Source organism: Mus caroli, unplaced genomic scaffold (genome assembly GCF_978045245.1).
Source record: "Mus caroli unplaced genomic scaffold, Mus_caroli_1 scaffold_1, whole genome shotgun sequence".
Taxonomy (NCBI): Eukaryota; Metazoa; Chordata; class Mammalia; order Rodentia; family Muridae; genus Mus; species Mus caroli.
This window is the reverse complement of record NW_028227256.1, coordinates 163,823,421-163,848,125: the sequence shown is the minus strand read 5'-3', so window position 1 is coordinate 163,848,125 and position 24,705 is coordinate 163,823,421. Positions and strand designations below refer to the sequence as shown.

Sequence of the window (24,705 nt, the reverse complement as noted above, 5' to 3'; positions counted from 1 at the left end):
TCGTGTTGTGGACCGCGGGCGGGCCGCAACAGTTGGCGCCAGAACTGGGACCTGAAGAATGGCAGAGAGATGTTAAGAGAAACGACTGCTGTGTGGAGCTCCACAAGAAAGGAAAGAATCTTCGTATCGGAGGAGCATCGGAGCAACGGACAGGTACACATGCTAGCGCTAGCCTAAAAAATTTCAGTTTTGAAAGTGTTGCTGGGGATGCGGTAGGATACGAACAAGTTTGAAGCAGTGCTGACCCAACACTGGTTCTGCTTGGGGTCAGCAGTTCGTAAATCGGAACTAGATACGGAGACAGGCGGTGTGCCGCAGTTTTTTAGAAAACTGCTTAGGTGGAAGAAAGAAGGGTTCAAAATCATGGATCAGGCAATTGTGTTTAGTTTTCAGGAGTTGCTTAAGGAAAAAGGAGTAAGGCTTGAAGTACAATTAGTAAGAAATTTTTTAGATAAGATAGATAGCTGTTGTCCATGGTTCAAAGAAGAAGAAACGATAGATTGTGGAACCTGGGAGAAAGTTGGTGAGGCCCTGAAGCGAGTTAAAGTTTGAGATTAAGCTTCAGAGGCTGAGTCTCTTAAGATATTTCTAGTTTAGATAATGATTAATATGGTTCCTATCCTAAATAGTAAAATTTAAGATAAGATATAAAGCAATGCCTCTTTATTAAAGCGTTAAAGCTTGCTTTAATAGGTATTCATAGGTATTAATTGATATCCAAACTTCGTAATATGATAGTAATGCTTCTAATATTGATTTTAACAGTGATAAATTGTTTTAAACATAGGTTTTGCTTTCCCAAAGTTGTAGGTATTATCCTAACCTTGCACAAAAACTTAAAAATTATGGTTAAAACTGCCATTGTTCCATTGACTGCAGCTTGCAGTTTGATTGCAAATTTAAGATTAATGCTCAGATTAAAAAGAATTTTACCTTTGAGTCAATACAGGGCTCTGGGCAACCCCAGAGCGGCTTGTGGCCCTTTCTTTTGTTTTGCAAACAATGCCTAAATAAGTTTTTCCCTGTGTTCAAGAAAATTTCTTTTTAACAGTGTTACAGATCTATTCAGATGTTTAAAATAATGCTTAAATTCAAAGATTTTTGCTTCTAGTAAACTGGTAATCACTAGAAAATTTTGCCTCTATGTATGGCTAATATAGCTTTACATTATGTAAGAAAAATGTTTATTGTTTCTGCTTCTTTACAAGAAGCCAAAAGTTTTAATCTTTCAGTATATATTGTTTCCTAAGTGGAAAGTATTTTATTAACTAATGCTTCTCAAGGGAAGTTTACCTTAAATCCTTGCTCTCACCCAAAAGATTCAGAGACAGTATCCTTTTGTTATTTGGTGTTTTGGTTTGCTGCAAGGGGTTTTGCAGGAAATAAAGAAAGCTTTTATAATTGTTGTTAATTGGTAATTAAAAATTAGTTGTGCCCAAGACAATTCTTTGGCCAGCAAAAACATTGTAAAGTCATTTTTCTCATCCTCCCAGCCGATCTTTGGCCACGTGGGCCCAACTAGCTGCTGTGGAGCGGAGTCTTAAGACACACAGTTGCCCCTATTCCAGCACAAATAATCTGGTTGTGTGCTGTAGATGGTGTTTTAAAATGCTGAACAATCAAACCTTAATTTATATATTGATAGTCAATGCTATATCTCTGAGCTCATAATTACTTAAAATTGTTCGTCCCTCAGATACTATTAATTCTCAAATTTACAATTGCTTATACATATTTCTAGTTAATAAATAAATAAATTATGCACGTGTGACTCTTAATAACTTTTCTAGCCTTCTAGTTACAACCTTTCCTTAAGAAAAATGATTGAAAGTGCAATTAGTCACTGCCCCTTTACAGCCAAATATTTAAAATGTTTTGTCCAAAAAGTTATTAATTCAAAAGGTTAGATATTGTAAAATTTTAAACTTTAACCTCTTAAAAGACAAAAGAGAGAAATTGTATCCCCATATATACTATTTAGTGCATTTCCATGCACACTATTTAAAACATACCTTTATTTTCAAAATTTGAGATTAAAATGTTAAATTTAATAAATGCTTTTTAGTATCTTAAAAGGATCTACTTATTGGCTTATAAATTGATCCTAAAACAGCTACCTTATTAGGAAAGGGAAAGACAGGTTCTCTCCACAGAACTCTACAGAAGCATATTGGTAATTCGTGTGCTGAGCTGACAGGTAAGTTAACTCAGTGTCCTGATTAAAAGGACTAAAAGATTAAATTCATGTTTTAGATCCATCCTTGCTTGTCATTTTTCCAGTTTAGACTAGCTTCTAGCCTTTTAACTTTATGGCAATAGTACATCAGAGACTGTATATTCAGACTTAGTAAAATTAGTCATTTAAGAGAGTCATAATGATTTTTCACTCTTCTTCAGTGTGACCAGCCATTCTAACTCAATCTTAGACTGGTCTAATATTCAGTTCAATTATTAGAGATTCCTATATTCTAAATTACCTAGCAAAGTTAATTCAGAGCATTTTCCCCAAGGTCACCAAAGGCTCACCTTGCCTTTACCTTATTTGTCCTAAACTTTTTGCAAACTGACATTAAAGGTCAGTCTGCAGTGGAACGCCACTGGCACCCAGTTACTTCTAATTCTTATGCATTGGTAAAATGGAAGGACGCCCTGACTAATAAATGGAAGGGTCCAGATCCAGTTCTAATCTGGGGAAGAGGCTCGGTTTGTGTTTTTTTCACGAGATGAAGATGAAGCACGGTGGCTACCAGAGAGATTAATTCGTCAGGTAAACACAGATTCTGTCTCTCCTCGTAAGTATCATTCTAAAAACTAAAATTCCTCTTGAGCTGGGAGTGGAAGCTCTCAAAAAAAAAAAAAAAAAAAAAAAAAAAAAAAAAACACTGTTTCCTCTGAGCCAATTCCCCTACAAGAGGCCGGAGATTAACTTTAGCTTTACAATTTGCATCTAAATAAAGTACCTTGACTTCTCCAAACAGAAAATTTACATTACTACACTCTAATTGTTTAGTATTCTTCCTTCTCTCAAGCAGGTCAATCTACATTCTCCGGTTCTCCGCCCCGCCCCTAAGAGCAAACAGGTGGTTCTGCTAATCTCCCTTCCAGGGACATCCCAGCATGTGGCTTTTCAGTCTAAGATAAGATTTAGATTTACCAGGAGAGCTAGGGAAGTAGAAATTTCATATATATTTACAAAGATTAGTTCTTATTTTGATAGATATAGGCTTAGTCCCTTAGCTGGCCTCTGGCTTTTCACCCTTGCTGTTACTGCAAGGTGTCCTTAGTTCCTCAGGCTACTGGGAATAACAGGGATGAAGAGGAAAGACTTTCAGCTCCTAGTTTAACCAAAATTAATGGTGTTAATACTGACATAATTCTTGTCTAGGCCTTGCTAAATCTGAGGTTGACAAGTCTCATATAGAGACCTTGCAATAACTCAGAATTGCGATACTGATTCATAATCATATGAATACGGTATGGGTACCGCTTGGCGCAGGAGATTACTGCGGAGGGAAGGTCCAGTTTGACCGTTTCTGAGTTCCCTGTGCGACACACCTGATTTGAAGGAGGTTGGTATCCGACTCCAGCTAAAAACTAAAAATACTTAAGGCTCTGCCTCCCCTCCCCAAAAGATACCAAGAGCCACAGATGTGAGTTGTTACAATGCTCACGGGAGGAATCAGGTCAATGTCCACCCAAGTCAAGGTTAAGGCCCACTCATCTATGGATGAAAAAAATCATTTGATCACCTCTGTTAAGCATTGCCTATTTAAACTTAATTAATAGGGGGGAGAGAGATTGGAGACCTTGCTGTTGTAAGAGCAGGCCCTTCACTGCCTCCCACCCAAAAAATAAAAAAGCCAATTGGCCTTGTACTAGGAGCCAGCCAGTCTTAATCGCTTCTCACTGTTCCCCTGCCTGTCACCCAAAATTGTGGATAATTATCAGTTCAGTGTTATTCTAAAATTGTTTAGCTAAACTCAGCCAGGGTTCCAACGCCCTACTTAAAAGGCAAACAGGTAGCTACCTATTCAGCACTAATTAGCATTATAAAGTCAGAGCCTTCAGCCCAGTGCTGGTATTTCAGTCAGTGCTTTTAAGACAGTCTCAGCCAGATACAGTTTACCATTAGAATAGTTAGGGAATCCCACGGAAATAGGTTTTTTCTTTAGCCCTAGGAACTCAGGCAGAACTATTGAACATAGATAATTTTTCTGCCACAGGCCACCCCTTTTTTATTTTTGTTTTGTTATCTAATGGGGGGAAATGTGGCCTCCCTTCCCCCCAGCCTGGAACCTGCCTGCTCAAGGGTGGAGCTACCGGCTCATTCGTCCTGCCACGCCCACTGCTGGAACCTGCCTCTGCTGCCTGGAGTCACACACGTGTTCGTCCTGCTACTGGACCCTGAGTTACTTGGCGGGAAATTGGGTTCCCTCCCCCTTCCTTTATAAACTGAGTGTCTGGAAATATTAAATTGAGTCTTGATCAGAGTTTTGTCTTGACTCCATTGTTTCTTCCGCCCCGTCTAGATTCCTCTCTTTGCAGGGAACTGCCATTCTCAGTGAACCGTTCGTGTTGTGGACCGCGGGCGGGCCGCAACATCTCTCTTCCTGCTGCCGTGGATCTTAATGTAGAATTCTCAGCCACCTCTCCAGCATCATGTCTGCCTGCATGCTACCATGTTCCCTGCCATGATGATAATGGATTAAGCCTCTGAAACTGTAATCCAGCTCCAATTAAATGTTTTCCTTTATAAGAAGTGCCTCGGTCATGGCTGCCTCTTCCCAGCAATAGAACACTGACTAAGACTGGTCCCGTGAGGACTGTAGGAGAGATGTGGGAAATGGTTAGACCCGTAGCTGGTCCACAGTGTGTACAGCCTTACTACTGGCCATTGGTACATGCCTCTGCCTTTGAGACCCAATACACTGTGACACAAAAGCAACTTCATTAGAAGCCCTGATGAGTAGCTAATTTACAAGCTGCATCTCATCTTTCAGGGACCTGTCTGAGCACCCGCCCAGAGGCTCCGAGCATCCATGCTGGGCTAGCTGAGGTTGTATGGAAACCTACAGCAAGCTAACTGCCACAGACTCTAGACTGTGATAAATTCAGCAGGAATCTGTAGTGTTGCCAACTGATAATGAGAGCTGACACCCAAATAATAGAGCCCTGCGCTAGAGGACAAGTGAGCATCAGCAACTGCTCTGTTTTGTCAAGATGCAACCAAATATCACCCATTTGAATCATCCCCAGACTTCTTGTGTCACACACACACACACACACACACACACCTTGCCCCAGTACTTCTGTCTCATGCACCTGTTCCTGTCTGCTTCCTACCCTAGATACTAGCTCTTCAGTACCCCTGTAAGCAGCACAGTCTAGCAGGTGCTCACATTCCCTGCTGAAGTAGAGCCTGTTTTCTCCTGTACTCTTCCCTAAACCCAAGCTAAGATGGGAGCCAACAAGGATGGAGTGGCCTCCAGACATGCCTGTGGAGCCGTGAACCATGTGGGATAGTGGCATCTCTAAGTAGCCAGGGAGCTAGGTGCTAGCCCTTGAGCAAGACACTGTGACAGTAAGCATTATCTATGCAACTAACCCTTACCAAATGCCTTTGAGCCAGTCCCGATGCTCATGCATCTCGTAGGCAGAGGCAGAGGTGAATGTGCACACCCGGGTCATGGCCGCACCATATGGCAAATGCTGAGGCAGGAGAAACACAGAGCTCCACAGGAATGGACATAAAGGAGATGACCTTAAAAATGTCTCACGAGTCTGTGTTCAAGCTGGGCACCGGCCATGGATCCAAGCTGCTTTGGGAGAAAGGTGCCATGGTTCTCTGTAACAGGATGATCTGCCCATCTCCTCAGAAGGGGCACTGTGGGGTATCACAGGCAAGGGAGTCTCTGTCACCATCTTGGAAGCACATGGATGACTACCAGGCCTGCCAGGTCTTCTGACACTGCAGGCTCTTGGGATATACCTCCACCATCAGGCTGACCTCTGTCCTGTCCCCCAACAACTTTGAGAGTCACTGCCTACCCTTACCTTGGCCACAAGTAATAGAACCCCAAGATTCTCTAGCTGGTTATCTTGCCTCACCGACCCGCTAGGCACAGGTGTACTCGGTAGGAAGGAAAGACAAGATGGGTGAACAAAGAAAAGTGAATTTCCACCAGTAACTTTATTGATAAAGAAACATTTTGATTGAAACAAAGAGTTTAGCAAAGTATATAAAATATATGTGTACATAAAATCAGAGGAGGGAAGGGGTTGATGCAGTTGCTTTTCTGGTGACCCATAAAGGTTTATCCAGTAGTAAAACACATTTGGATCAGCCCATCTGGCCTGAGTCCTGCAGAGTAATGGAAAGGGGAGGCTGCGGCGGGCAGGGCAGCTGGCATTCAGACGCCATGGCTGGACAGAGGTGGGAGGGAAGTAAGCTTTTGTCTATGTTCATTGTAAATCTGTCTGCCCACCTAGCCAGACTATCACAGGGCTTGGGTGGAGTCACCAGGTGTCCCAAGTCACACCCAGGAGGCAAAGCACTGGCCATGAGAGCAAGTCCCCAGTTGAGACTGCCAGGCTCCAAGATCCAGCCAGACCCTGCTCCAGGGCACCTACTCTAACACAGCAGGAAGTGTAGCTTTGATGGCCTTGCATGCAGCCCAGGTCTAGGTGTGGGACAAAGTGACTTCACTGCCTCCCTGTGTGTTAGCAGTCACAGGATTAAGAAAGATTTGGGGATCCAAGACTGGTGGGTTCTAAGGACAGGCAGGCTCTTGACAGGCAGAGATGGAACTGTGTTTGGAGAAGTCCTAAGAAGGTGTGTGTCCAGGAACAGAAACGCCATGGTGGGAGATGAAGCAGAGGGGGACGCTGGAGGCCACCGTGGTCCTTCAGCATGGGGGGGGGGCAATTAAGCTGGGTAAATCACAGAGACTACACCTTATCGTTGATTTCTTCCCTTCATTCAACAAATTATTGAGTGCAGGCCCATCACTGGTTCTCCTCTGAGTGTCAGGCATAGTGATGGTCATTTTTGTCTTCCCACCCTCTGGAAATTTCTATCTGCTGCTTTTTAGGCACTTGGTAAGCTGCTCGGTCCCTATAGGGCAATAAAGAAAGCAAAGAAAGTTAGCCCTCCCTCGTTGGGGAGGGGGGGACAGGATGGGGTGAACTGTTCCTACTCCCATCCCCACTGGCAAGGGACTCTGTGCTGCAGGCTGGTTACCCAGCCCACAGTGAGATCTCCCAACTCATGAGCTGAGGAGATCGAGGTGGAAAGAGTGTGTGTGTGTGTGTTCCAGTCTCTGTCTGACCCTCGGCTGGCCATGAGAAGAGAGGCTGCAAACCACAGGCCCAGAGGACAAAGGCAGGACCTCAGGCCACCATTGACTTGGGTGCGTCACTCATTCCTCAACTGCAACTGGGAAAGACTGAAACGCGTTGGTGTCTCCCAAGGCGCTAATGCGCATGCCCGAGGGGCTGGGCTGTACATCTCTATCTGCCCCCCTCCAAGGGACCAACCATCCCAGCACACTTACGGCCGCGCATCCTCCCTGTCTTGAGCTTTGTCGTCCTTTTCCCGGCAGCAGCAGCAGTAGACAATGACACCGATGATGATGAGTGCCACAAAGACACCCCCCGCAATGCCCGCATACAGCGCAATGTTCATGGAGGCTGTAAGAGGATGGAACAGCCATACTTTCCGATGCCCAGCTCTACTCTCTACTCCTCTCCCCAGCTCTACCCTCCCCCGCCCCCCCCCAGTCAATCATGGGTACAGAATAGAAAGTCAGGTAGGAGCGGGGGAACCATTGTTCTGGTACAAGGCGCAGCAGGCTAGTCCCTCCCCAGCCTCTGGACAACTCCAGTTCTTCTGCCTGACCAGGGAGCCATGGCTGGAAGCTCCTGGTAACGCACTACAACAGTCATAGCACTGGAGCATTGTGATCAGACAGACCTGAGGACATTCTTTAGGTTAGAAGCGCAGACAAGGAGAGACAGACCAGAGCATCCTGACTCGGGGCTCCCTGGGCTCTCCTGCTTCTGGCTAATGCTATGGTCTCTCTCTCCCCACAAAAAGAGAATAGGGTTTAAACCAAGACAACTGGTTCAAGAAACTCCTGTCACACTCTCTGAGTGACCACAAGGCAGGCATGGCTGAAGAGGTCTCCAGAAATATGTCCCAGGCTCTATTTCCAAAGAACCAGAGGATCTGGGCTTCTCAGGGTGAGAGAAGCAGGGCCAGAAGTCATCTTTCCAGGGTCACAGCGGCCACTCATTCACCTCCAATGTCCTCAAACAGCCATCTCTGGACCTTGTAGCCCACCCTCCCTCCCCACCCTGCTCTTACGAGGTCTGGGTGCCACGGTGATGTTGCAGGACTCTATCCCCACATCATTGCTGGAGGTGCAGATGTAGTAACCTGCTGTCTCCGTGGAGATGTTCTTCAGCAACAACGGCTCGCCTGAGACTGAACGCAGAACAGCATGGTGAAAAGACAGCATTTGGTGGAGTGTGCACAGCCCAGGGCTGGGAGGCCTGGGCCCTGGGAGCTGCAAACTCTGAGCCTCTCTGAGCTGGTCCATCAGTGATGGAAGGAAAATCACCTCTAAGGATGCTGGGAGATCAACATGGCAGATGGGACAACAGTGAGGAGCTTCAAACACAGCAAAACCCCTGGGAACCAAGTCTGGCTTTGCCTACTTATTTGATGTATTTTGCAAATAACTTGTCCTATCGAATCTATTTCTTCATCTATAACTAGAAGTGATGGTACCTGTATGACAAGGAACTTGTGAGTCTAAGATGAGATATCAATAATAAATATAAGTGTCCAGTAGAATGCCTGATTGCAGTAAGTACTTGGGAAACCACACACACACCCACACACACACACACACACACACGACTCTTGCCAGCTCAAGCATGGCGAACATGACTCTGGCAGGCCTTGCTCTTCTCCCCAGTTCTTCCCAAAGCTAGCCACACGGTCTATCCCTTTCTTTGGCTGCTACCTCCTCCTAAGGCTTATTTCCAAGGGCCAGCTCTCAAAGTACTGAAGTCCAGCAATCAAAAGCCCTTTTGGGTTCACTCCCAGTTAAAATTAAACACTGCATCCTAACACAGGTTCCCCATTTACCTTTATAAACAGCCATTTACCTATTGGCCACGTCTGTCTCCTTTCTATCCAGAGACAGTCATTGTTCCTTTCCAGGACAAATACCACTTTTTCCTCTCCCTTCCTCCCTTCTCCTTCCTCTTCTCCCTCTTCCTCTATCTCCTGTTCTGGCCCCTTATCCCTGCCCTTTGTCCCTCGGGGGCAGATAAATCTCCTTTGTGCTGAGAATTTGGTCTTGGTGTTCCTGAGCTGAAACCTGTCCTATATACAGAAGAGGAAATGTACATATGTGATGTGTGTGGTGTATGGTATGGATACGCTATGGGAGGGTATTTGTGAGTTGAGGGACAGTGTCAGTTTAAACTCTTCCTCCATCCAGTCCTTCAGCAGTGGCTGAACCCATGACAGCCCATGTGTATGTCCTGTTCTCATAGATGCTTCATCATCACTGCTATTTCAAGAGAAGAAACCCACATTCCCTAACTACAACACCAGCCTCATCAGAACCTTGTGCCACCAGGTTTCACAATCTGTCACAAGGACACGCTCCAAGTTATCAAGAGGGACCTGCTGCAGCCTTTAGAAATGTCAGAAGCTATCTTTAATCTTCAATAGGCAGTTCAGTGTGTGTGTGCGTGTGTGTGTGTGTACATGTACATATGTGTACACATGTGGAGACCAGAAGTTAGCTTCAGGTGTTTCGATCTCTTTTCTCTCTTGCTTTTTGAGGTGGAGTCTCTTGATGACTCTGGAATTCACTGATTCTGCTGTGCAGAGGATGCTCGGTGAGCCCTGGGGTCCTCCTGTCTCTGCCCACCCCCCACTTCCAGTGTTGCGATTATGGGCAGGTGCTTTTGTGTGGGTTGCTCCTGATCAAACCAAGGGCCTCACAATTTCATGCCAAGCAGTTTGCTGACTGAACCACCTCCCTAGGGCCTGCGTTCTGGGCTTTTAATACAGTGACAAAACTGCAGTCTGGACCTGCAGTCACACCAGCCTTATGTCCGGCTCCTTCCCCATGTGCCAAACCAGGGAACAGCCCACACGAGGTCCTGCCTCCACACTCTGGGGTTGTTGGTCTCTCAGTATCCTCAATGGTGTTACATCCTTCCAACATTCGTGTATGGAAGGTGGACCACGTATTCCCAACTCCAGTTCCACTGAAGGAGAGTCTTCTGAGTTTTATGTTGGTATGTGTGCACACATACACACACACACACACACAGTAATAATAAGTAAATAAATGTTTAAAAAGCAAAATACCTTTGCACTATAAAAGCAATGTATGCCTATAATAAAATTTATGTATGACATAAAGCTATCACACCAACTCCCTTCAAACTAAAACCATCTACATTCCAATCACAGCTACAAACAAAACGAGGAGAGCGCCTGTCTTCCTGCCATTTCCAATCTATGAAGGAAGACACACACGAAACAGTGGTGACTTCATGAGCGGTTACGGTTCAAAGTGGGGGTTGTATCTGAACTCATGGTGAAGGGGTTTACCCTTGTCTGAGGGCCAGAGGAAGCCTCTAAAAGAAGAGAAAATAAAATAAAATCACCTTAGTCACAGCACATTGATTTTATTTTCTTCTCTTCTTATCATAATTATGCTACTTTCTTCATATTCTTTCCCTAAAACTCAAAGCACTTTTTTTTTTTTTTTTGTAAAATGTGGCAGCCTTGGATTCTAGAACCCCACACCTGAGTGTTTCCTGGTATACCATTTACAGGTGATATTCGTATATGATACTGGAAAGGGGCCCACAGGCAAAGCAAGGATGTAAATCACTATGGTGGTGAAGCTTCGGGGGCGTGGCCTACTTTGGGGGCGTGGCCTATGGGTGTTTTGATAATGCCAGTGGAAACCATGATGGGGATTCAGAGTCCCATTTTTTAACCCAACAGGATTTGGTTAATCTTAAGAATATTTTAAAGGAACACATTTTACGGAATGCTCTCTGTCTCCAGGTACAGGTGTGTTTAGGACGCATAGCGCTGGCATCAGAGCCCCCACCGGAGAGTGTACTGAGAGAGTCCACAGCACCCCAGGGCAGCTCCTAGGCCTCCTTTAGGGGTGGGATCATGAGGGTTCCTGTTGCATGAGCCAGCACCTTCCTTCCCCTAGTCTCTAAAGCAAACGATATGTTCTAGAAACTTATCTGGGATAAAAGTGGGCTCATCCCATGTCACTGATGGGCTTTGATTGACCTGAGGAATCTCAGCCTCCTTTTCCTTCTAAGTCCATTACTGTCTGAAACCCGGTTTCCCGTTGTTGTGGCGCCATCTTGTGGTCAGGAAAGGGTATGCATATGGCTGTCATCTGTCCCGCTGAAGAGCTAAGAAGCCCTGATAACCCCCAAGATATTGCTGTTGAATGAACAGGATCTGCTCTTTCTGTCCCCTCCCACCAACGCCGGTCAGTAAGTTCTGGCTGCCACGTCTCACCCCAGGCTCTGGGGCGGACCCCTGAAGTATTCCTGTTCGGTCCACTCCTGAGCTCACCGGCATTTTCACAGGTCGCCTACGGGAAACTGCCTCTTACTTCAAGGAAGGTAACATTAGCACCATCTCAGCCTTTATTGTGGTTTTTGAAGGACCAGGGAGCTTGTAAGTGACTTACAGCTACAAAGTTAAAATAGGATTCCCCGGCTCTGCAGGGAACTCTGGGAGCAAGAGTCGGAGAACAGCACCCCTACCTCATTACAACATCCAGACACAAAACTGCATCGCTTCCACAGTTAATACCCGTCAGTCTGAATCGAAATCACCTTCAGGAGAAGCCTCTGGGCATGCCTAGTGGAATTCCAGATCAAATCCACCTTGGGAGTGGTTGGGTGGGGCAGTCTAGATTAAGTTAATTAAGGTGGGAAGGCCCTCCCCGCTCCCCCGCCCAGCTGTAGGCTGCGCCATCCCTCGGAGTGGAATATTGGACTGAATAAAAAGTAGAAAGTGAGTTGTGCACCAGAATTCCTCCCTCTATGCCTGCCCCCTCCTCCTCCCTCTCTCTCTCTCTCTCTTTCTCTCTCTCTCTCTCTCTCTCCCTCTCTGTCTCTTCCTGTGTTGTCTGTCTGTGTGTCTCTCTCTCTGTGTTTCTCTTCTCCCCCTCTCTCTATCCCTCTGTGTGTCTGTCTCTCTGTCTCTGTGTGTGTGTCTCCCTCTCCCCCTCTCCCTTCCCTCTCTCCCTGTCCCCCCTTTTTCCAGTGGCCAGGGGCATAGAGAGCTGCAGCTGACACAGCTTCCCCACCTTGGAGGACTGTGCTCTTAAATTGTGAGGAGCCCAGTGCTTACAGGGAAAAGTTCAACCTCCTAGGCTGGCACACAGTGCCCTCTCCATCTTCCCCCATTGTCCTTCCCATGAACAACATCGGCCTACTCCTCAGCCACACGGACACTATGACTCTCATGCTGTTTTCCTGCTCTGAAAGGTCTGCTGAACATGGCTAATAACACCTAGAACTGATTGAGTCCTTTGCTGTCAACCAGGCACCAATCTCCGTGTTTTACATACTTTGGTTGGCCCTTTACCCCTTTACTGTAACAGCATGAAATGAACACTGGTGTTGTGCCCATTCTACAGATGTACAGACTAAGGCAGAGACAGGCTAAGTATCTTGCCTTACTTGCTAGCAAGGAGCACAGCCAGGATTAAGCCAGTGGGTACCTGGTCTTGCTGCAACTCCAATATCCCTCTTGTAAAGAAAGCCTCCAGGATCCCTCACACAGTCTGCATCACATCACTGTGTCAGCCCTCCACCCCCCACCGGACCCCACAGTGCAAACTTTGCAAGAGGAAAGTCACGAAATCACTGTGTTCTTAGATCAGGAACAGGCAACAGAGGGTAGACAGAACACCACAGGTTTTAAGCACAGCTGCCAGGTGAGCTCAACAGAAATCTCAGACATTCAAACACTGGCAGGCCGGGAGCTGGTGAGATGACCCTGTGGGTAAAGGCACTTGGTGCCAAACCTGATAAGTGAGTTCAAGCCCTGGGACTCACGTGGTGGAGAGAAGAGGCTCCCAACAAGTTGTCCTCTGGCCTCTCACTGGGCTGTTCTCCCACATACATACACACCTCACAAAGGCAGTTTTAGAAACGTGTTTTAAATTGGCCAACCAGGCTGGAGGGATGGCTCCGTGGTTAAGAGCATTCAATGACTGCTCTGCCAGAGATGAGTTCAGTTCCCAGCAACCACATGGTGGCTCACGACCATCTGTAATGGGATCCGATGCCCTCTTCTGGTGTCTTTGAAGAGAACAACTGTGTACTCACATAAATAATATAAATAAAGAAACCTTTTTAAACTAAAACTGGTAAACCAGAAACATAGCAGCAAAACTGGACGCTTGTGGAAATCCATATCATATCTATTACTATCTAGTACATCGTCCCTTTTACCTTAAGTCGAGTGAATTCTACTAACTTTTTGGGTTTTTCAAAGAAGTTATTGTTTGGCCTCCAGATGACTGAGAGGCAACGCGATAATCCACTCGATGGAAACCCACGGGATGCGGGGTGTTCATCCGTGGGGCTTCCCGGGGCACTGGATGTTTCACGGGGCTTCCCCAGGGCACCCGATGTTCCTCCCTCTCCCAGATCAGCCTCACCCACAGGCTTTGCTCTCACCTCCTTATCCCATTTCTATACACACGGCACTGAACGACGTCAAAGGTAAAACTGATGGACACCCCTCGGTTCACTGGTGCAGCCGCAGCAGCTGGTGCGTGCACTGAGAGCCTAGGCGATTTCCACTCCAGCAGCCATAATGGCAGCTGAGTGTTTACATGGTCCCAGCGCTGCCCCTCTCTCCTCTTCTTTCTCCCCTAACTTCCTCCTGTATCTTGTTTATTTCCTGATCAAAGGTCAACTATTAGGTGACCAGTACAAAATGGGTCTCTTGGCAACCACAGCTAAATCGGCCGTAGCCTGCCTGAGGACGGGACCCCTAACCACCCATGTGTTCATGGTGGTGTCTGGGACGCACTGGTGTGGATGGGAAGCAGGGCTAGGAAATTCCCCACCTCGAAAGTGGGTTTTAGGCCATAATAAAGTTTAAAAGAGCAAGCCCTGGTGTTTCTGCACAGAACGCTTAGCGGGATTCACTTCCTCGAGAGGATGGAGGGTGGGAAGAACAGAAATCACGTGACCTCTACCATCGCCTGCTCTGCGCTTCTGGGAACCACTGCTGTCCTTCACAGCTGTGAAGTGGGGTGCACAGGCTTTTGTATGGAAAACCAATACTATGAGGGATGGTCCAAGGTAGCTCAAGGGCAGGGATGCGTTAGTAGGACTGGTTGGTCAGCCTTTGTCTCCTCTAGCAACCCTATGCAGTCAAGTGCCCCGTTATGTGAGATACACGGCCTTCCCTGCTGCCCCCTCACCTGGCTGGGTGAGCGGCCGCTGCTGGTTCTGGGCGTTGTAACTCTTCCAGCTGTATTGTGGGCTTGGAGAGCCCTCTGCAGAGTGGCATGTCAGCTGGATGTTGTTCCCGATCACCATCTCCCCTTGGATGCTGCAGTCTGGCTTGGAGGGTGGAACTGTGAAAGAAAGGGACCAAAAAGAGAGATCTGAGTCGCCTGGAGGCAGATACAACCCATCCCGATATCTGTCAACCTATGGAGAGAGAGAGAGAGAGAGAGAGAGAGAGAGAGAGAGAGAGAGAGAGAGAGAGAGATTTAATATTATAAAGCTAATTCATCCCCAAAATACCTGCTGTCATAGCACCCTCTCTAAGAGGCAGCCCCATAGGCTGTGCTACACAGCAGCTCCTCCCAGCCTAACAGTAGCAACTTCATCAGAAAACCTGTGTGAACCTATCAGAGACTTCCAAGGCTGGACTCACTGGCTGCTGACATGCCCTCCTAGAAGGAGGGGCTGGGAGGGTATTGAAGTCTCTCACCTGAGATGCCAGCCACTCTGTCATACACCAATTGGCCATTTGTAAGTAATCCTGTTCTAACTGTTCATGGTCTTGTCTCAGAAGATGCTGAAGTGCATGGAGTGTGGGATGCATTTGAAGTGGGAGTTGTCCATCTGTACAGCGATGGAGATTTGTCCACACTGAGATGAGATTCAAGCACTGTGGCTTGTTGTGGGCTCGCCTAAGCTTTGCATATAAACACTGGGAGTTCTCCAGGCTGAGCTTCCGTAGAAACACTTCGGTTTGTCTTTGGTGTCCTAAAGAGTTTGTTTGAATCTCCCCAGGGAAAGAGTCACCACGGGCTGGTTGATAGTGGCTTCTTGTGTTCTATGGACTCTCGGGAGTTTGAACATGATCAACGTAGCTGTTATACAGATGGGGGCCACTAGAGCACACAGACAGAAGGGACACTTGTTCTTGGGCTCTGGGAGATGTGGGATTAGAACCAAGGTTTCCTGACTCCAGACCCAGTGTTTGCTCTATTGTCCCAGGTGAGCTCTTTCTGCTCCTAACTCAGCCAGGGTCACCATGTTCCTGATCTGTAAAGTCAGGGGACAGCAAGCCCCTGTAGGGGACCATATGGGATTTGTAGGTATAATATTACTTCCAATGCTGTTTTTTCTTTTGGAGGTGTGTAGAATATATTTTTATTCTTTGAAATCTTCATACATGTATGCAATGTATATTGATCATGGTTTCTCCCCCACCCCACCCCCATCCGAGTCACTTTGTGGGCTGACACCAGCCAGGGTTCCTCACCCTAGGTTAGATGATCTCTGTATGCCTTCTGCTTCTTGGGACTGTTCTCTGTGGATCCACCATTGCCCTCTCCCCTACTTTGCATTTTATTTTTATTTATTTTATTAATTTATTTATAATGTATAATTTATTTATAATATATAATATTTATTTATAATTTATAATTTATTTTCTTTTATTATTTATTTTATTAAAAATGCAATCAGCACTAGTAGCTAAACAGCAGGAGGGACCCCAGGTAGCGCAGAGCTTCCCCACTGGGTGAAGAATGTGACTGAAGACATGGGAGTGGGCAGAGGTGACCAAGGAATACCAAAGAAAGGGGTTTATAAATCCCAGCAGCCACTGCAAACCACCCGCACTGGCTTCTTGAGACTCCAAGCCTGTGACTTTTCCTCAGCCTTGTCAATGTCACATTGGGTGGAATGGGTGGCTCTGTAGACGTTCTGGGTACTATGGTGGCACTCTGAGTCAGTCAAGGAATCTAGTGGGGGTACAGAAGACAATGAAACAATGGCAGAGCAGGAGATGGGACTTCTGGGCCAGAGAACCATGACCCAATTCATAATTCTGGGCTGTGGCCTGAAGGTCACCATGGTGACAGGAATTAGAGCAGAGAGGAACATGCTGAACAGAGGTACAACATGTGCAAAGGCTCAGAGGCAAGAAGCAGGAAGAATCCGTAAGACTCCAGGAAGCATCGTTAGGGGCGAGGAAGGGAGAGCACACGGTGGGGGAAGTTGTCTCTGAGATCCTCGACCCTTCTACCTTTCTCACATGCCATCTTGGATGGCTTGCATGCCCAGTTCAGGCACATGCTCACCCATCTTGAGGGTTAATGCCAGTCTTAGTTAATGCCACCTGGAAGTTGCCGGAGGAATTGTCCCTGACTCCTCTCTTCCACTCCAGCAGCTGCATAATTTCTTCTTGGAAACAAGCAGGCTATTATTAAGAGTGCCTCGCATCTGCTGACACAGCTGGGCCAGCCAGGTACGGGGTGGGTGGTAACCACCAACTACGGGGACACATTAGAGGCACTCCCGAATCGCCAAACAAAACCCTAGCTCCTGAGGATCAAAGGCCAGCCTGCAGGAGCAGGTGAGCAGAACACCTGCCAGAGGTTGGCTACTTAGGCTCCTGCAGCATCCCGCCCGCCCGTCCTCCCGGGAGTTAGCAGACCTGCGACTCTGGCGGTGAAGGGGAGGCGAACCTACCCTCTGAGCATTCCTTCCTGCTATGGTTCTCTCTCCCTCCTGGGCCGCACACCAGAACCTTGCAGGGCCCTTAACTAGCCAACCTCACTCTCAGGCATGCCTTTAGCAGGAGGCGCAGAGGCAAACTCCCATACACTCGTTAGACTAAGTGGTGGAATAGCAGAGGGACACACACACACACACACACAGCTAGTTTTTGTTTGTTTGTTTGTTTGTTTGTTTGGTCGGGATGGGGTGGAGTTGTCGGATACAGACAGAAGTGGGAAGGAAAGTGCCAGAGACCAACTGCTGCGGCGTAAAAGGCAAGTGCGCCTGTTTGAAAACTAGCACCTGCTTCATTCACTCCTTGGGTGTGGTCTGAATAGAAACTCCAGAAACTGCCCGCCGGGGTGATGGCCGGCAAAAGAGATATGCTTTCAAGAGGACTGAGTCGAGATCTTTTGCTCCAGGTCCTTGACCACAGGCTCTAAACTTCCTGCGGGCCCTGTGCCAGGCACACCCGGGCTCTCTCTCCAGATCTTCAGCGCCCCAATCACAAACAGCCGGGATCTCGAGTTAGATCTAGTTTAAAGAGCCCCGCGGGCGGGAGCCAAGAGGACTGGTGAGGGAGCAGAAACTCACCAAGGAGAGGGTCTTGTTCTCACGTGGCCTGCTTTACAAACAGAAGGTTACCTGAATAATTACTGAGGGAGAGGCCATGGAGGGTGGGAGGGGATGTGTTTAGGCTTCAAAGCCTCTCAGATGCCGTCTGTTCAAACCCTTTGAAGACGTCAGGGGGCGCCAGAGGCCAGGGCAAGGATTTAACACCTGCTGCACAGGCTGCTGAGTCTTCTGACTTAGGGGCTTCCTGGAGGTGAGCTAGACAAGGCTAGCTCCCAGGGACTAAGGTCGGAGTTTCCTGCTAGCCTCCCCAGAATGAGCCGCCCCGTATAATTAAAGTCATTCTCTTGTAAAAATTACCTAGTTATATAGACACCGAGAAAGAAAACTTTTCACAAAGAATATTGCTGGGCTTATTAACATGTAATTTTTTTTTAAGCAAGAGGTTAGTTTCAACGAATTCCATATTCTCATATTAAACGTGTAGTCTTAACTCTTCGGGTTAATCTGATTATCTTTAAAAGTAGGTGGTCCTTGATGTACGGGCCGGAGTTTGGTTGGAGGACCAGCAGAATCAGGTTTCAGATTTACACCGTTTCTTGCCATTTGTTTGAAATCCTCTGTCAAAAAAGGCAGGCCAGGTATTTAAAGAACCCAAATGTTATACAAGTCTGTGTATATATAATCCTCATATGTATATTTAACTTATGATTTTTATTCATACCTCTACACAAAGTGAGATAAAGGGGTATATTGTAGTATTGCTTGTTCAAACAAGAGCTAACAAAAAGCGTTGAAACCTGAGGTGTTCACGGAGCGCTGTCAAGAAGCAACTTGCTAAGTGCTTTATAATAGCTCACGTCTTCACAGGAAAGAGCAAAGTGTCTGAGTGTGTGGTGTGCGTTGGGAGAGCACCTGGCGAAGTCTAAGACGCCTGCCTGCATTACCACTGGCTGCCACATGGTGGCGGGGTGGGAAGAGGTCTTGCCTATTCTTTAGGCAGCATTAGTTGATAACCGCAGTGTAGTCTGACACGCTATAAGGCTTTCTATATGAGTCCAACAACTCCCATATACAATTTAAAAGAACTTCTGCCAACTAGTGTAAAGGAAAAAGGATCCGCTGATTTGATGCACAGACTTGCTACCTCCCAGAAGTGGGGCCTTGCTCACACTGCACATAGCTCATTAAAGCGTCCCCAGTAACTGGTTTGAGGCCATTACTTCCTGTGGGCCTCACCTACTCAGAAACTAAAGCAGACAAGTTTCCTCGTCTCTCCAAAACTATAAATTCCAACAAATTCTCCTGTGAGAAGGATGCTATCCTGGGACATACTTCCCAGTGGTTGGCGACTGTGCCTTTGTTAGAGGAAAGGGTGGAGAAACGGGTCCACTGTGAACCCCGGAGAGCATTTGAGAGACAGAGGGAGAGACAGAACCATGGCTCTGCTGCTGACAGCGCCTCTCTGCCCACCCTCCTCCCACAGGAGAAGACAGAGACACTCACCGAGGACCAAGAGGCGGACTCGAGACTTGGCGGTGACATCCTGGTCCGACATCAGTGACAAGGAGCACTCGTAGGTGCCATTGTCGTCCATGGTCAGCTGGTCGATGGTGATAGAGGCATTTGACAGCTCAGCATCTTTAGATACTCTCACTCGATTCTCATAACGGTTCCCATAGATGTATTTCTTTGTCACAAAATTCCAGGTGACCACTCTTTCCTGAGAGAAAGAGGAAATGTCTGCCAGGCCCTGGTGTAGACCTGCCCTGACTCAATCTCTGTCCCCCAGAGCAAACCAACAACATGTCAAACAGAAAGGCAGTACCTGCTGGTAGAGTCCTCCTGTTATCTAGCTAGATAACTTTAGACTTTTAAAGATTTGCTTTTGAATCACACCCTTAAAGCTTTAGGGGCTGGGGTTGTAGTTTAGTTGGTAGTACTTGCCTACCACACGTAAAGGCCTGAATTTGATCCCAGTGCCGTGTAAACTTGGTGTTGCGGTGTGTGCCGATCATCCCAGCATTCCAGAGGTGAAGGGAGGGAAAAGTTCAAAGTCGTCCTTGGCTATGTAGCAAGTTCTAAGCCAATCTGGGATGCATGACACACTGACTCAAAGGAAAACCACAAAACAGCACAGAGGCACACACCCTGGGAGACCAGTGTGCACAGAAGCACACACCCTGGAATACCGGTGTGTAAATGAGGCTGGCTCGGATCCCAGCACTCACATTTGTGACCAGCCTCTCTCTCCTTGGTTCCCTCTCAGCCCATGGTTTATTCTCATCCATCCCTTCCTTCATCCAACACCCACAGTGCACCACCGTAAGCCAGGTACCACACCAAGTAACCACTGAGTTCCAAGCTCACTTGTTCTGACTATTGCCCTTGGAAGCTGTTTATTTATTTATTCGTTGGTGTTGACGAGGCAGCACATTAACGGCTTAGACCACAGACCAGGCTGCCTCAGTCAAATCCTCACCCTGCTGCTAGCTGAATGGCCTTGGCTGCTCTGAGACTCTCTTTTCTCACTACAAAACTGAGATGTTGATGATAATACATCTCCTAAGATTGTGGTGAGAGCTAAAGCTGATAATACAGGCAGAGCAGTTGGGGTCGGCCTGGCGTGGTGTCTACCGTGACTAGCCATTATGTCGGTCCACCATGTCCCGGGCATACAACCCGTGAGTTCTTCCCTCAAAAGTGAGTTTGAAAACCAAGCAACCACGGTATCTCATGATTATAACATAGACTGGCCACTTGGGGGAGGATTCCTACGAAGGCTGATAGCTGCCTTGTATCTTGAAAGGCGGCTGTGAATTAATCGCATAAAAAGCTAGAAGGCTGGAGCAGGATGTGTGATATGTTAGACATTGGAGGCAAAGGAAAAAAAAAAAAAACCAAACAGCAGAAAACGGCAGTGACAACCCCAAGGGGCAGTGTGAGTAGTGACAGATTGGCGAGAGCCGAGCTTGGACAGCAAAGGCCACAACTACTATTTACGATGTGCATGTCATTACGATGCTGCGCACTGTTATCGCATCTAACCCACACACTCCTATGCCGTAGACCTTATGATCACACCCACCATTTTACACGTGAGGAAACAGGGCTACCATGAGGCAGATTAAGTATGTTCCCCCAAGTTGACATGTTTAAGTGACTAGCAGGGCTGACATGATCTTGGCAACTCTGGCTCAGAGCCTGAACGCTGCAGATTCTACCGAGTCACATCTGAGGCACTCTGCAACATTAAGGAGTTCACAGTTCACCTCCAAAGCAATAACGTACTTTGCCTTTTGCTGATGCTTGGGTTGGTTTCCAATGGGACTGTGGAACGAACCTCGCTCAGTCCTTCCATGTGCGAGGCAAGAATTCTACTGTCCAGCAGCATCCCTGACTCCAGAATTCTGTATTTGGGGGATTAGCTCTTTTTCCATGGCACAGGTGAAAAGAGACAAGTTAAGAGGTAACCAGGAGGGGCTGGAGAGATGGCTCAGTGGGTAAAGACACTTGCCACCAAACCTGACAATCTGAGTCCAAGTCCCAGGAAAGAGGGAATTGATTCCCACAAAGCTGGCATCTTACTTCTACATACTCACCCTGATAAATAATTAAATGAAATCTTTAACTTGGAAAAAAAAGAGTGAAAAACCATGATTGTTGTCAAATCGGGTTGTGGCAACACACAGAGACAAAAATGAGTTGGAGGGACAAGAAAACGGGGACACATGAAATTGTGGGTGGGACCAAGATGCAGAGTTAGAGAGCAGCTAGTCCCAGATTTAGGGTTTAGGCATGGATGTTTGACGGTATCCTTCCCAACAGAGTTAAGACAGGAGGAGAGTGCTTTAGACAAAAAGTTTGTTCTGTTTATGTGCAGGACGCCTGAAGCGGGACACCCATGGCCAGATGGGACATCTGAATGTCACTGTAACTAGACAGGTAAGAAGTTAGGCAAGAGGAAACAAGAAAACCACATGATGTCATGGTAACTGTGTCTCCCATGGTTAGACTGCCCTTTATGGTTAAACACACTGGGAGATGCAGTTAGCTCTCCCTGCTGTATCAGAGATGAAGGCTCCAGTGAACTTTCTCATTATCATCCACGCAAACCTATAAAAGCAGTGGATCCTTCAAAGCCCCCAGCTTCATTATCATATCATTTGCATAGTGGCCTTGACCCCTCCCCCACTTTGTGGGTTTTTCAAGAGGATCATAAGAAGAGTTATCCTAAAAGCAAAATCTAGTTCACTGTGGTTTAAGAGGAAAAGGGGGCCACATTGTCCCAGTGACTTGGTGGCCCAACTCATAAATATTCACAAAACTGATGTATTTCTATACACAGAACTGAGTGGGTAGCTGTTCCCTCTCCTTTCAGGTCAGCCCACTCCAGTCTCTCTTTGGGGTTCATGCTTTATTTGGGTAAATCAACTTCTGTTTTCACTGTACGTGTCTCTTGGCTGAATTCTTCCTTTTGAGGACAGAACTAGGGGGGCTTTCAGCTGGTAATATGTCTGGGGATGAAAGTTTAGAAGCCAATGGCATACATGTATGTGTTCACAGAGATGTGGGCTAGGCATGGCTCAAAGCAAATGCCAGGTACCCAAATTATTCAAAGGATCCAGTGAGGGTCAGAGAGACAAGACAAGGTCCCCAAAAGCCAAGAAGGGCTCTGAGAAGGGCAAGTCGTTGCTTGCGGGAAATGCTGGTGATTTCAAGAGTGTCAGGAGAGAAAATGGGTGAGATGGGCAGAGACGAGAACGTGGAGACGCTGTGCCAGGTCAGAATCCCGAGCTCACAGGGCCTGTCCGGTGTGGGTTGCCCAGGGATGTTTGTATTTTGATGATGTTAGTTCTGCTTCCGCAAGAGGGGGCTGCCCCTGGTGAGATCACTCAGGTGACCTCACTGACCCTTCTCCCCTTTCTAACTGGACAAACAAAGGCTAGAGCCGATGATTGGGCAGTGGAAGGGAAAGGTGGGATGGGTGGTCTCAGAGAAGGGAAGGAGAGAGAGAGAGAAAGAAGAGGAGGTGGAATGGAGCAGAACCACATGGCCTGGAGAAACCACAAGTACCAAGGGGTTTCATAGCTGGGGAATAAATTAGTATAGTGATAGATCTGCCCAATCTAGGCATATAGCTTATAAATATAATACCTGGTTGTGGTTTTATTTTTAAATGTGGGCTTATTGGGGTAAGAAATTGTCGCCAACACCTTTCCAGTTAGAACAAGGTGTTCCAGTTTTCCAACAGATACCGTCTAGGTTAGGGCACATGGCATAGCTATTGGAGCCCGCGTGCCTTCAGTTAGACACCCATGTGCAAGATACAAGCTGTACAACCCCATCTGATAGCCCTAATAGGGTAGACAAGCCATTGAGAACACCTGGCTAATTCAGGGCAGAGGGTGAGGTGGTGTCTAGGCTGCCCATGGATGTTCAGGTCTCTCCTGACCCTTGACTGGCTCTGCCTGGGTTTCCGACCTCATAATCCTCTTCTCTAAGATATCCTGATTGTTCCAGACTGACTCTCTCTCTCTCTCTCTCTCTCTCTCTCTCTCTCTCTCTCTCTCTCTCTCTCTCTCTCTTCCTGACCACACCACCTGCTAAGGCTCATGGAAAACAATGCCTTTCTCTGCATTTGTTTTTGGTCTCAAGAGTGCTGCCTCAGCCGGGCGTGGTGGCGCACACCTTTAATCCCAGCACTCGGGAGGCAGAGGCAGGCAGATTTCTGAGTTTGAGGCCACCCTGCTCTACAGAGTGAGTTCCAGGACAGCCAGGGCTATACAGAGAAACCCTGTCTCAAAAAACCAAAAAAAAAAAAAAAAAAAAAAAAAAAAAAAGTGCTGCCTCAGGTCCTTTAGGAAGTAGAGCTCCCAGCAGACAATAAACAGCTGTAGAGCCTGTGTGGGCTCTGAAAAGTCAGCTGTAGGTGTTACACCTGCCTCCTGGATGCATCTGGATGGAGGTATAGGGCCCTTCAGTTCCTGCAGGCTGGAGCTCAAGACAGCAGCAAGGAGTTTGCGGCTTGCTTTCCCTCTGGGAGCAGACAGGATAGGTGTCTATGGCCCATCAGAGCCTCAGATCATATAGATAAGACTGAGTCCTTTGCTAGGTCTGTCACCCAGGAGGCAGGTGTCCTACGATTCTGTCAGAGAAAAGGCTAAAGCCTCTTTCTCTCTGCATGGCTGGGGGCCTGAGGATTCTCTCTGGCAGATCCGTTATTAAAAGTTTCTTTCCCTAAAGGTTACACTAAAGAAAGGAGACCAAGGGCGAGTCGCAGTAGCAAGAGGATATATAGCTATTTTTTCCTGTATATATATATATATGGTGGATAAATGTGCTGGTCAGTTTTATGTCAACTTGACACAAGCTAGAGTCACTGGGAAGAGGGGCTCTCAACTGAGAAAATCCATCTCATGATGGATCATAAGATTTGCCCTCAGGTAACTCTGTAGTGCATTTTCCTGACTGTTGATTGATGCAGGAAGGCCCCCACTGTGTGCCATTCCATCCCTGGGCTGGTGGTCCTCGGTGCTGTAAGAAAGCAGGCTGAGCAAGCCAGGAGAACAGACAGCAAGCAGCTCTCCACAGCCTCCTCTTCAGCTCCGACACCCAGGTTCTTATCTTAAGTCACTGTCCTGACTTCCTTTGACAATGAATGGCCTACAGTGCAGAAGTGTAAGCCAAATAAACCTCTTCTCTCTAAATTTCTTTTTGGTCATGGTGTTTTATCAGAGCAATAGAATCCTAACTAAGATAATTTTAAAAAATACAAATATAATTGATAATTAAAGTGTAAGGCCTTAAGCCAAGTCCATGGCTTCTTTCTGTATGACCATCTTAACTGTATACAAGTTCACTGAGATGTGTAGAGTTTGGGATTGGGATTTTTAAACTAGCCATGTGATGGTTTTGTTTATAAATTCATTAGAACAAATCAATTTTATTAAAAAAAGAATTGGAGCTCTTTCTGGCTTTAGACCCCCCCAACCCTCCTACCCCCTGCCCCCCAACTCCTGTATTCAGGTGCCCTCCACCACCTCCGTGGTACATGTTAGCGTTTTAGAAGAA

At 47.0% G+C, this 24,705-nt stretch overlaps 1 protein-coding gene across 1 annotated transcript; it reads right to left on the bottom strand.

The window, feature by feature from the left end:
* Window positions 1-7,026: 7,026 nt before the first annotated feature.
* Window positions 7,027-19,243, bottom strand: Gpa33 (glycoprotein A33). The gene is made up of 5 exons (XM_085834852.1): window positions 19,138-19,243; window positions 14,520-14,675; window positions 8,366-8,485; window positions 7,554-7,689; window positions 7,027-7,114 (listed from the first exon to the last, which is right to left on the bottom strand). The coding sequence occupies exons 1-5, from the start codon at window positions 19,226-19,228 to the stop codon at window positions 7,027-7,029; spliced, it is 591 nt and encodes a 196-aa protein (XP_085690978.1). The 5' UTR covers window positions 19,229-19,243.
* Between the last annotated feature and the right edge of the window lie 5,462 nt (window positions 19,244-24,705).

Bases quoted from the DNA above. Each gene is read 5' to 3' on its own strand.
- Gpa33 (XM_085834852.1), bottom strand. From the start codon at position 19,228: ATGGACGACAATGGCACCTACGAGTGCTCCTTGTCACTGATGTCGGAC. The intron at 14,676-19,137 runs GTGAGTGTCTCT...TTTCTTTCACAG, and splicing joins AGTCCGCCTCTTGGTCCTCG to TTCCACCCTCCAAGCCAGAC. The intron at 7,115-7,553 runs GTAAGTGTGCTG...ATTGCCCTATAG, and splicing joins GACAGGGAGGATGCGCGGCC to GGACCGAGCAGCTTACCAAG.